The 13317-nt window shown below is 49.0% G+C and overlaps 1 protein-coding gene across 1 annotated transcript in view; it reads right to left on the minus strand.

The window, feature by feature from the left end:
* Positions 1 to 13317, minus strand: part of MAP3K15 (mitogen-activated protein kinase kinase kinase 15) — a 150480-nt gene that overhangs the window by 22908 nt on the left and 114255 nt on the right. Inside the window, exons 17-19 of the mRNA XM_021080807.1 lie at positions 12364 to 12494; positions 11777 to 11882; positions 2744 to 2901 (exon numbers count right to left, since the gene is read on the minus strand). Of these exons, the coding sequence (XP_020936466.1) occupies positions 2744 to 2901; positions 11777 to 11882; positions 12364 to 12494 (395 nt within the window). The remainder of the gene's footprint in view (positions 1 to 2743; positions 2902 to 11776; positions 11883 to 12363; positions 12495 to 13317) is intronic.

The following is a 13317-nucleotide window of genomic DNA, read 5'->3' on the forward strand; positions in this document are numbered from 1 at the left end:
AGATTATTCTTAAGGAGACATTCTGAATATATAAAACGTTTGTCTAGGAGTTCCCATTGTGGCTCAGTGGGTTAAGAACCAGATAGTATCCATGAGGACATGGGTTTGATCCCTGGCCTCACTCAGTGGGTTAAGGATCCGGTGTTGCCGTGAATTGTGGTGTAGGTCGCAGACGTGGCTCAGATCTGGCATTGCTGTGGCTGTGGCGTAGGCCAACGGCTACGGCTCCAATTCAACCCCTCGCCTGGGAACCTCCATATGCCGTAGGTGCAGCCCTAAAAAGACAAAAAAAATAGTTTGTCCAAAAGTTCTTATCTTACTTGTATTTAATTCACTTATAAACATTTCATCACACCAAGTTATTTTTCTTGCTGACAAATCTGCAACAGGTGTAAGGTCTTATTTGATCTCTAATAAACCTAGGCATAACATGGAGTTCCCGTCATGGTGCAGCGGAAACGAATTGGACTAGGAACCATGAAGTTGCGGGTTCAATCCCTGGCCTTGCTCAGTGGGTTAAGGATCTGTTGTTGCCATGAGCTGTGGTGTAGGTTGCAGACGCGTCACGGATCCTGTATTGCTGTGGCTCTGGCGTAGGCTGGTGGCTACAGCTCCGATTAGACCCCCTAGCCTGGGAACCTCCATTGCTGTGGGTGCAGCCTTAAAAAAAAAAGACCAAAAAAAAAAAAATCAAACCATCTCCTTAAGCCACCTTCAGTACCAGGTATTAATTTAATGTTGGATATTTACCAGATCACGTGAACCTAAAACTGATTCTGGCCAGTTTACTTTCTATATTTTTGAGAATTTATGTAAGCACTTGATTTTTTTTTAAAGCCAATTAAGTAGAGTTCACAAATTCATTTTGATAGTACCATGCCAAGGTAAAGACAAAAATAACACACACATAAGCACACAGACAGATACAACCAGAGATCTCATAGTTTCATTTTCTAAGCTTAATTATGAATCAGATATCACAATACAAAACGTACTAGTTTATAAATAACAACTGGAATAAGGTTTTTTAGTCATGAGTCATAACTATCGGTCGACCAGTTTGTCAAAATCTTTCCTAGGCGATTTTCAGATGGAACCAGAGAAACGCTCTCCGGGTCCTATTGAGTTGAATGAAACACTCACACGCAAAACGGAAAGCAAAACTGGAATCCTCGCTGGCCAAATGGAAGCCGCAAACCAGAAAACCAGACAGCCCAAGGCTCAAACTGGCTGCTAAGTCCTGGTCAGCCTGTGGCCTTAATCCAAATAGCATTTTACCATCAGTATCTCCCACACAGAAAATCCCTAAATGGAAACCAAAGGTTTCACAGACAGACAAGGTCGAGGGGCCTCGGCGTGCACGCCGCTGGGGGACTCACGCAGGTGCTGGCAGAGGTGTCACAGAGTCCCAGAGGCTACTTTTCTCCCTCCCCAAAATGATTTCTCCGAGTAGGAGGTTTGGGTTGGTGCAGGCAGAAAGAGAGAGAGAAGTCCCCAAGGCAAAGATGGCCTTGGCAGCTGCTGGGGTGGTCTCCCTCCGTTTTCCTCTCCTATCGCAGGGCTCATTATGGAGAGGGCAGGCTGGGTATGATTGGGGCACGGCCCTACAGCGGGGATCCCTGGTGATTTGGCCTCTGGAGTCCAACCCTCCAACCCTCTGCTCTCCCAAAGGAGGCTGACATAGAGTGGAATTCCAGAGCGTCCTATCAAGCCCAGGGGCCCCTCGGGGCTGGCTGCCCATGAGTCGATCCTGGATGAGCCCTCAAAATCTGTTGCCAAGCTGTGGCCTCTGTCCACAGGTGCCCAACAGAAAGACAGAGTTTGGGGTAATGAAGAAAAAAAATCAAAGCTTTTATTGCTTTGCCAGGCAAAGGAGGCCACTGCAGGCTAATGCCCTAAAGACTGGGCCCAAGGGAGGTTTTTAGAAGGACAGAGGAGATAGCATCTGACACCCAGAGTCCCTTCCCTCCAAACCTAGTCAGATGCCTGTCCTCCAAAGACACAGACCCACGTGGCCTTTGAGCCTTATTCAGTGTAAGAGCAAATACAGATGAACTAAGTAGCTTAATTCTTATGGTTGAAAATAAAGGAAAAGGACGGAACCCCCTGATTTTTCTTAGAGCATTTACTTTAGAAAAATCTGTCACTCTAAGTTCTGTCTCTTTGAGATACACATAAATCCTTTTAAGACCTAAATAAGCCTCTTGCCAGAAACTTGTCTTTTTCCAGGACCTGGGAGGCGTCTCTTTGAAATGTCATCATCAAGGAAGACAGTGCTCCAATTTCAGAGTTTCTGGGGGAGGACAGGAGCCCAATCTCAGGGGAGCCTTGCTCCAAAACTACCTCCCATCCTCAATATTTGAGAAGCTCATCTTTGCTTTGGGTCAAGCCAATTAGTGAACACAAATGGTCACCATGGTTACCAGGGGGCTGTCAGGTAAAGCAGTGTGACCAGTGGTGCCATCTAGTCCTTGCGCCTGGCAACTAGTGAGCCTGTCTCCTGAGACCATGGATGTCAAGGGCTGAATGTGCTCGGCTGTGGCAAAGGCCGAGGGCTCTGTCTTTCCAGTCTCTGAGTGGATTCCCCGTGGTGCGCGCCACATTCTGCTTTCACGCTTATTCAATAACACATTGTTTTCTTTCTCTTCCAAGCCTTTGTGGAGAGGTTTCTGGATTGGGAGAGTTCGATTTGAATTGCATTTCCCCAACAACAGCAACCGAAATCCCCAACCACGTCACGTACTTTGAACATTGCTGCCTGCGGTTCACCGAGCTCATGGAACGGAGGCCTGCTGGTGGCCATTTCAATGATGGTGCAGCCCAGGGACCAGATATCAGCCGGAGCACCATACCCACGAGGTCCCTGATCGATAATCTCAGGCGCCATGTACTGCAGCGTGCCTGTTGGGAAGAAAGCAAACAAAGGTTGCGGACGCTGTAGTGTTTTCTCGTAACCTCAGGGACACTATGCTGGGTTCTTAACTGCTGAGCCACAACGGGAACTCTGTGGACACCGTACTGTTTAAAAGCCAAATGGACCATGAGAAAACAAGGGGGTGAACTTTGACTGTTGTATTAATGATAGATTGGGTTTGGTCTTAGGCATAAACAATGTTGTTGTATCTTTTCTTTGACCAGAGACAGGCAACAGGTCTCCCTTTAATACTAGTCACGTTAAGAGAGGACTGTTCAGGAGTTCCTGTCGTGGCTGAGTGGTTAACGAATCCGACTAGGATGAGGTTGCGGGTTCGATCCCTGGTCTTGCTCAGGGGGTTAAGGCTCCGGCGTTGCCATGAGCTTGTGGTGTAGGTTGCAGACACGGCTCAGATCCTGCGTGGCTGTGGCTCTGGTGTAGGCCGGTGGCTACAGCTCCCATGAGACCCCTATCCTGAGAACCTCCATATGCTGTGGGTGTGGCCCTAGAAAGGGAAAAAGACAAAAAGAAAAGAGAGAGAGAGAGAGAGGACTGTTCAGCCCCTCGAAGGATAAGTGGACCTAATCCAATGCAATGAAGACATATTCGTGGCACCCGGACACAGACCAGAATGTAAGAAACACGGTGCCCGAGCTTTAGAAGCTGCCCAGTGAGGAGACAGGCATGGTGATGAGGGTGATGAAGTGGCTGGCAGTGGCGATGCTGAAAGGTAGTGAGTGCTCTAACAGGTAGATACAGAGGGTGCCACGACCATGGCTGGAAGAGGGCTCGATTCCGCCTGCTTTGACTCGGGGGAAGCTCTAGCTGTGTCAGTTTGGGTCTCTGAGAAATAAATCCCAAGTCAGACACACAAGAGACATACAAGTTGGACATACAGGAGATGGACTAGGCAGAAGGTCCATGAAGGATAAAGGCGGAGGGAGCAGGCTGGGCAGGGAGAGCTGCCTGGCTGCAAGGCAGCTCTCACACTTGCGAGAGGAGGAGAAAGGAAGAGTCTTCGATGGCACAACAGCTCTGCGGCAGCTTTAGCCAGGCTGCTGGGGAGCCTGGGACCCAAAGTTGCCCATTGGAAGAGTGCCGCATTGGTGCCAGGAACCCCACCGTGCTCGGTCATTGGTCAGGAGCAAGTGGGGCAAGGTATGACCTTGCCATGAACGTGGTGGCTGATCCCAGCGGGCGGTGGCTGGGGCTGCCAGTGAAGTCGACCCTTGCCAGAGGCTTGAAGAGGTGAACAAAGGGATAGGAGGGCTGCTGGGCAAGGGGACGAGCTCGAGCCAAGGCTGATGGGTATGAAGTATAGAGTGAGTCCAGGGAGCCAGGAGCCATGTGTGACACAGGGCAGGGGGTGGGAAGAAGGAATGAAGCTGTGGCCTGGATGCAGCCCAAATGGCAAACTGTGTTTGGAAGGCTCTCTGGCTTAAGAGGAGTTCCGGTGGAGATCAGGAGCCACCAGAGGTGCCACAGGGAAGGTGCTCATCAGGGAGGGGAAGGGGATGTTGGGGAGATGGGGCGGGGAGGTCAATCGAGGGCTCTGGGAGTCGAATCTTTGGTTTTCCTTGAAACTAATCCTGAGGCAAGAGGAAAGGAGCGATGTGGAAGCACCAGCGGCCGATACTAAGTGTTGGCCAAGAGGTTTAGTAGAAATAGCAAACTCGGATATTGGCCAAGGTGTGAAGAGAGAACACTGGTGCGCACAGAAACTCCAGTGTCTGCCTCAAGATCACACAACCCAAGCAGGCTGAGTCTTGATCAAGGAAAACAAAGGGCTCATTGGTTAAAATAAGTTTGGCGATGCTACCAACTACATCCTTCTCTTGAAGATCCAATGTCTTATCAGCATTTTTCTCTCTCTCTTTTTTTTTTTTTTTTTTTGTCCTTTTGTCTTTTTTAGAGCCGCACTCGTGGCATATGGAGGTTCCCAGACTAGGGATCTCATTAGAGCTGTAGCCGCCAGCCTACGCCACAGCCACAGCAACGTGGGATCCGAGCCACGTCTACGACCTATACCACAGCTCCCGGCAACGCTGGATCCTTAACCCACTGAGCAAGGCCAGGGATTGAACCCACATCCTCATGGATACTAGTCGGGTTTGTTAACCGCTGAACCACGATGGGAACTCCTAAAAACTTTTAATTAATTCTTAATTTAAAGCTAAATATAAATGGGCTGTATCAGTGAGTGCAAGGGATAAGCAGGGCAAAAATGATGGCTTTAGCCTCCTGAGCTGAAAACTTGAGGGGGAAGTGTGCAGTTGGCTGCACGGTTGGGCAAGGTGGAGGCTCGCAGCCCTTGCTGCGGTGTGAGGAAATCTCAGAGCCCCAGCAAGGGAACTTCCAGTGACACAATATCCCCTACAGACGCCTGCTACTGTGAACACAGAGAGATAGGATCTGGCAGGGAATATGCCTCCTGACTAAGCCCTAATTCATTACCTTAGACCTGACACTGGGCTGTTCATGAAGCTGTTATCACTCAGCTCTGCTACGCTGGATCTGGGGCTCTGCAAACCACATGTCTGTTTAGTCTGCTGCTCCCTGGAGGCGGGGGGTGGGGTGGGGGGAAGAGCCCACCTGCGCATAAGCACCAGGAAGGAGCGCTTAGCAAGCATCACTGTGGACCCTCAGTGGGCCCCAGCTTTTTTGTTCCCCATCCTTCCAGAAACAGCTTCATCTTGTCCCCTCAGAGTTCTGTGCTCCAGCCCAGGGGCACCCGCTACTGAAAGGTTTGCATCCCACCCTCCCCTTTGCTCCTCCAAGCCTTAGGGATACATTCTTAGGCTTGGCTGCTTTCTGATAACCCAGGCTTAATAGACAATTTTTTCTATGACATTCTCTCTCTAAAAATAACTAGGGTGATTGCACTTTTCCTGCCTGGATCCTAACTAATACAGGTGCTAAAATCTGACATACATATGGAGCTCTGAGTGGGCCCAAGAGGAGCCATCAAAGGCTCTGGGCTGGGAGGAAGTGGTGCTGAAAGCTAATTCTTTTTTTTTTTCTTTTAATGGCCACACTTGCGGCCTATGGCGGGTCCCAGGCTAGGGGTCTAATCGGAGCTACAGGTGCCGCCCTATACCACAGCCACAGCAACACCAGATCCAAGCCGCGTCTATGACCTACACTGCAGCTTGCAGCAAGTCTGGATCCTTAACCCACTGATGGAGGCCAGGGATCAAACCTGCATCCTCACAGAAGCAATGTCTTTAACCTGCTGAGCCACAACAGAAACTCCTAAAAGTTAATTTTTGTTTTCTTTCTAGGGCTGCACCAGCGGCACATGGAGGTTCCCAGGCTAGGGGTCGAATCAGAGCTGCATCTGCCAGCCTACACCACAGCCACAGTAACTCAGGATCTGAGCCGCGTCGACGACCTGTACCACAGCTCACGGCAACGCCAGATTCTTAACCCACTGAGCAAGGCCAGGGATCGAACCAGAGTCCTCATGGATACTAGTCAGGTCCTTAACCCACTGAGCCACAACAGGAACTCCACAAAATTTGATTACAATTTTTTTTATTACTCAATGAATTCATTACATTTATAGTTGTACAATGATCACAATCCAATTTTATAGGATTTCTATCCCACAGCCCCAGCGCATCCCCCCACCCCCCGAACTGTTTCCTTTGAAAAATTTTTTAATTATAATTGACTTACGATGTTCTGTCCATTAATATTAATAGCAAAAAGAGAGATAAGGTGCAGCTTTTCATGGCCCCCGTGGCCACTCCAGTTGCCCTGCCCAAGGGATGGGTCTGGAGGGAGGGGCCCCCACTTTCTCCTCCCAACCCAGAGCCTGTGAGGGCTCCTCCCTGGGCCCACTCAGAGCTCCATATGCATGTGTCCGTGGCAACAAAGCTGCACAGAGGACTGGTTCCCACGGGAGCAAAAGCAGCTGACAGCAGCATAGCGAGGACCATATGGTCTGGGGATATTGCCACACCCTATTAGCAGCAGGTAAAGGATGCATGAACCCTGGACACGAGATGCAGAACCCGCTGGAGAAATACTGCTTGAGGGTCTTTTAAAAAGACATCCTGCCCAAAGACAGCCTTCCAGGGCCTGGTTCCCTCAATAGAAATAGATGGAGGGGCAGGTATAAGGTGCAGCGTAAAAGATGAGGGCGAGGAGGCAGCGGGCAAACAGCCGAAGGACCAGTCCCTGCCCAGGACACGGGAGCTACATTTAGAGGGATCTGGCAGCCAAGCAACAACAACCAACCGCCAGGCCCCGAGTGCAAGGAGCCGGCTGAGAACAGTGGCAGGCAAGGGACCACTTTCTATGTCCCTTTCCCCTTCTGCCCATGGCTGGTGACTACAGGAGGAGGCAAGGAAGGCAGAAAAGGCCGACACCCAGACTCATGTGCTGCCTGCCACGGGAGCCATGGGACAGGGGAAAAGGAGCTGCCCTTTGAAGGAGGACCAGTGGGGGATGAGTAGAGGCGGGCCTTGGAGACACCTCGGGTTCAGCTGCAGACTGCCCCAGGAAAGCCAACGCAGCAATGGAGCGAGCGAGCCACATGACGTTTTTGATTTCCCAGTGCATGTGAAAGCTATGTTCACACTACACGGCAGCCTAGGAAGTGTGCAGTAGCATTACATCTAAAAACAACACACAGGAGGAGTTCCTGTCATGGCGCAGTGGTTAACGAATCTGACTAGGAACCATGAGGTTGCAGGTTCGATCCCTGGCCTCGCTCAGTGGGTTAAGGATCTGGTGTTGCCGTGAGCTGTGGTGTAGGTTGCAGACGCAGCTCAGATCCCGTGTTGCTGTGGCTGTGGTGTAGGCCGGTGGCTATAGCTCCGATTCGATCCCTAGCCTGGGAACCTCCATATGCCGTGGGTGTGGCCCAGAAAAGACAAATAAATAAATTAATTAAAAAGAAAAAATAACATACAGACCTTAAGTAAGTATTTTTTTTTTTTAGCTGTGCCCATGGCATGCGGAATTTCCCATACTAGGGATTGAACCTGAGCCATGGCAGCAACAACGCTGAGTCCTTAACCTGCTGAGCCACCAGGGAACTCCAAATATTTTCTTGCTTAAAAAAAATTCTCATCATCATCTAACATCACACTGTTGCCACAGCCTTCAATTTGTAAACAAACACACACCCGCCCCCCGTATCTGCAAAATGTAATAAAGCAAAGTGCAATTAAGCAATGTACACCTGTGCATTAGAGGGAACCCTTTCAATGACTGGATTCAGACTGCATTTGCTTCTCAACGTGCCATTAAGGCTTTCTCTGTTATCTAAGGGTGACTGGAAAGTCACGGGAAAGGACTACTGCCTTGGGCAGGATCTAAAGGGCCATAGGCAACAAAAGTAAAATAAAAATTACACCCTTTGAGTCTGACAGGTTCAACATGTTAGTTACGCACATAAACTTGATTCTCTCAAAGGCTCCTGCCAGCTCTAATGACTTGTGACCTCTAAGTGAAAATTAGTATTTAATTACTATACATTTCAGTTGTACTTGCTCTGAGCCAGGTACTGCTTAAAGCACTTCATCAATATTGACTCTTTTTTTTTCCTTTTTTTTGGCTGTACCCGTGGCATGCGGAAATTCCCAGGCCAGGGATGGAACCTACACCATAGCAGTGACCCAAGCCGCTGCAATGACAATGCGGATCCTTAACCTGCTGAGCCACCAGGGAACTCCAAACTCATTTAAAATATATAAAATATATATACCCCTTTGAGGTAGGTATTATGAGCATCTCTGTTTTACGTAAGAAACTGAGACACAGAGAGGTGAAGCACCATGCTGGCCCACAGCTAGCAAGTGGCTGAGACAGAATTTGAACCAAGGCCGTTTACAGCCATAGACTAGTACAGAGTTCCTGTCTCGAGCTGCACTGCTGGGTATCTACTGAATAGGGATGAAGACACACATCCACACAAAGGCTTGTATGTAAATGTTCACAGCAGTATCGTTCACAATAGCCAAAGAGGGGAAAGAATTCTAATGCCTGATAACCGGTAGATGGATAAGCCAAATGTCGTCTATCTGTACAATGGAATACTATTCAGCCAGAAAAGGAATGGGTGATAGCACGGGTGATGCTTGAAAGATTATGTGAAATCTGGAGTTCCCGTCGTGGCTCAGCTGTTAACGAGCCCAACTAGCATCCATGAGGACATGAGTTCGATCCCTGGCCTCGCTCCGTGGGTTAAGGATCCAGCGTTGTCGTGAGCTGTGGTGTAGGTTGCAGAAGCAACTCGGATCTGGTGTTGCTGTGGCTGTGGTGTAGGCTGGCAGCTGTAGTTCTGATTGTACCCCTAGCCTGGGAACCAGGTTCTGGCTGGTTTATGCCTTTACCTTCAGGGGCACACGGGACAGGAGGACTTGGGGCCAAGAAGTTGCCTGAAGCCTTTGTCTCTCCTTCCAGGCTCCGACAGTCTCCAGCGTCTGGGTGGAAGTGCCCCGCCACATTCAGAGGCACCCAACAGCTGAGATGTCTTTACAGAACCACTCTGTTTTGCAAAGAGTAATTATATGCAGGGGAATTTCCTACCCAAAATGAGCCCCCTTCTTTATTATCCCCCAAACACCCCTGCATTATTTTGCAATGCAAAATTCATGCCTCCTCAAGCCAATTACTTGGGAAAATGTGATATGTGATAATGAATTATACATGCGTTTTCTTTATGAATTTTTTTTCTCCTCGGGGATGATAATTACGAGATAAATTGTTGGGGGTTTTATGTCTTGAAATAACTCCTTGTCATATCAGAGCCCCTCTTGCTACATATTGCCAAGCTAATTGGTGGCTTCCAAAGAGAAGGATATAAGTCATTTTCAATTAGGCCAGTAAAAAAAAAAAATAGGCCAGTCATACATACACACGTATGTACATACATACTCACTGATATCTACATGTTGATAAATGTATACTTATATCAGAGGCGATGAATGAAAATTCAATACACTCTTTGAGAGATTCTGGTCGGGTCCTTGGTACAATATGTTCCCATTTTGAGGTGCATGTACCTCCCTTGGCGTTACAACAGAGAAGTCATTTCTGATGCATAAAAGTGCTCTTTAGATAGAGAATGAGTCTCCACTGTGGGCGTCCAGTGGCTAACATACAACAACTCTCTTGTTGAAGAAAAGTCTTTCAAAGCTGAGATATTATTCACCACAACTAAGGCCAAGTCTGTCCACTCTATAGTTTGGTGTTATAGGATTAGAAAAGAATCATCTGTCTCTTTTTTTTTTCCTTTATGGGCTGCTCCCGCAGCATATGGAGGTTCCCAGGCCGGGGGTCAAATCAGAGCTGTAGCTGCCGGCCTACACCAGAGCCCCAGCAACGCCAGATCTGAGCTGTGTCTGCGACCTACACCACAGCTCAGCGCAATGCCAGATTCTTACCCACCAAGTAAGACCAGAGACGGAACCCGCATCCTCATGGCTATTAATCGGGTTCATTACTGCTAAGCCCCAAGGAACTCCAGTCATCTGTCTTTTATAGCTTATTTCAGAGCTCTAGTATTATAAGCGCTGCTTCATAATTCTATCAAGCAAGATCTCTGTGATTCTTTTGTTACACCTTAGGGGACCATAAACCTTTACTTGCGCAAAATCAGTACTTCCTTCCAAGGATCAAAGTTTTTTTTTTTTGCTTTTGAGCGGAAATTACAAAAAGCTATAGGTAGCTTTCAAGCATCATTCTACTCACTGGACACGTAAACGGAAAGCTAGCTGGCAACTGTATACCACTCTTTGAATCCAGTCCCTCTCAACTCATGATTCCATCACTGACACATGGAAGAGAAAATCCAGTGGCTCAAACCCACTGAGAATACCATATTCCCTAGAGGAATTAGCCTCCCTTGGAAACATAATCATATCAAAAGCCAAGGTAGCAGACTTCACTAAAGTAACAGACTCTTTTTTTCTTTCTTTCTTTCTTTCTGCCTTTTCTAGGGCCGCTCCCACGGCATATGAAGGTTCCCAGGCTAGGGGTCAAATCGGAGCTGTAGCTGCTGGCCTACACCACAGCCACCGCAACTCGGGATCCGAGCCACGTCTGCAACCTACACCACAGCTCACGGCAACGCCAGATCCTTAACCCACTGAGCAAGGCCAGGGATCGAACTCGCAACCTCACGGTTCCTAGTCAGATTCGTTAACCACTGAGCCACTTTAGGGAACTCCTAAAGTGACAGACTCTTTTTTATAAAAGACCAATAAAATGTCCTAAAAAGTTGTCTGAGGAATACTGTTATTCAAAATTACCCACAATCCTGAGTAATGTGCTATTAACTTAAGAGACATGCTGCCATTTTGCTGAGTGGTTAGAAATCATCAGAAAACCTCAAGCAGAGCACAACACCTACCCCACCTTAGAAGACAAAGACCAAAAGGCCACCACGTTACCACAAATAGCTGGCTAAGCACATCTTTATGTCAGAGTGCAAACACTTTCTTTTTTTCTCTTTTAGGGCCGTACCTGTAGCATATGAAGGTTCCCAGGCTAGGGGTCTAATCAGAGCCGTAGCCACTGGCCTACGCCACAGCCACAGCCACAGCAGTGCCAGATCTAAGCCACATCTGTGACCTACACCACAGTTCATGGCAACGCCAGGTCCTTAATCCACTGAGCAAGGCCAGGGATTGAACGCACGTCCTCATGGATGCTAGTCAGACTCGTTCCCGTCGTGCCACGATGGGAACTTGTGAAAACACTTTGAAGTTGGGGACAATACACTGTCCATTTCAATTACCAGTTGCCTACTCTGCGCTCAGGTGCTCAGCGAGTAATTCTCGAAGGACTGTGGCTCCAGCAAGCCTAACTCTAGGATGGCCACACCAGGCCAAGCTCTGTTCTGCTTACCAGCAAAAGTCTCCGTGCATGGATTCACTCCTGCAAGACGTTTAGAGGTTCCGAAATCGGAGATTTTCACCACTCCGCTGTAGGTATTCACCAGAACGTTATCACCCTTTAGAAAAGGAAAAACATTCAATGCTTAAAGACAGACTGATGGATTTGTCTTTTCAGGGCCACACCCTCGGCAGACGGAGGTTCCCAGACTAGGGGTCAAATCGGAGCTGCAGCTGCTGGCCTACACCACAGCTACAGCAATGCAGGATCCAAGCCGCATCTGTGACCTACACCACAGCCCACGGCAATGCCAGATCCTTAACCCACTGAGTGAGGCCAGGGATCGAACCTGCATCCTCTTGGATAATAGTCAGGTTCTTAACCCGCTGAGCTACAGCGGGAACTCCCCAAAGACAGATTTAAACAAACTAATGTAAAAGAGACTCGGACCTTAAGAAATGGTCATGGGTTTCTAGGAAGACCAGACTGCTCAGTCTTGCCCCTTCTGTGAGTTGGTCCACCTGCAGACAGTGCCGGCAGCATGCATGACATGAGATGCACAAGCGAAAGAAACCTCAGTGGCTCAGACAAGCAAGTACCTTTATGTCTCTGTGCACAATCTGGTTTTCGTGCAGATACTTGAGGCCTTCCAGGATCTGCCTGGTGTAAAACCTGATGGTGGGCTCCTTCATCGGCCCCCACTTTGATCGCAAAAGAGCAGAAAGGCTTCCTGGAAATCGACACAGCAGAGGGCTCATCAGGGCCAGGAAGATTCAGTTAAAAGGGTTCCGGGAAACAAAGGGAGGTGTTTCACCCACTGTAAGCACCTGCACCCACATCACTGTATCTGGGACAAAGCCAACATCTCTCCTCCCCTCTGTTGCCCGCTTCCCAGATGAGCAATCAGCACAGCCAGAGAAGAAGCTGCAGGTGAACCAGCACCTCAGCCTGGCCAGAGGTGGAGGGTGGAAAGGAACCCCCTGTGACCCCTGCCACTCAGCCAGGCCTCCTTGGGGCTTAATGTCTGTTCAGCTGTGTGGGGTCAGGAGCAGAGCGCAGCAGTGCTCCGAACTCGAGAGGGCTGGCCTGACACTGCAGACCCGGCACGAGTGTCTCAGCCATTCGGCTCGACTCAAAGTCACGGTTTATACACTGCCCTGAAATCAGAGGCAGACAGGACCAGATCGAGGGGCCCTTTAAGGAGATGGGGACCCGGACTGGAGGAGGTTGGGGCAGGACCATCTTAACAACCCCCCATCCACACCCATTATACTTTTATTAAACAGTGAGCCTTTGGGCCAGAAGAAAACCTCCCTCCACTGCATTCTTTTTTCTTTTTTTAGAGCTGCATCCGCAGCATATGGAGGTTCCTAGGCTAGGGGTCAAATCAAAGCTGTAGCTGCCGACCTACACCACAGCCACGGCAACGCCGGATCCTTCACCCACTGAGCGAGGCCAGGGATTGAACCCACATCCTCATGGATACTAGTCGGGTTTGTTAACCGCTGAACCACGATGGGAACTCCCCTCCACTGCATTCCGACTATGTATTT

This window comes from Sus scrofa, chromosome X (assembly GCF_000003025.6).
Source record: "Sus scrofa isolate TJ Tabasco breed Duroc chromosome X, Sscrofa11.1, whole genome shotgun sequence".
Lineage (NCBI taxonomy): Eukaryota > Metazoa > Chordata > Mammalia > Artiodactyla > Suidae > Sus > Sus scrofa.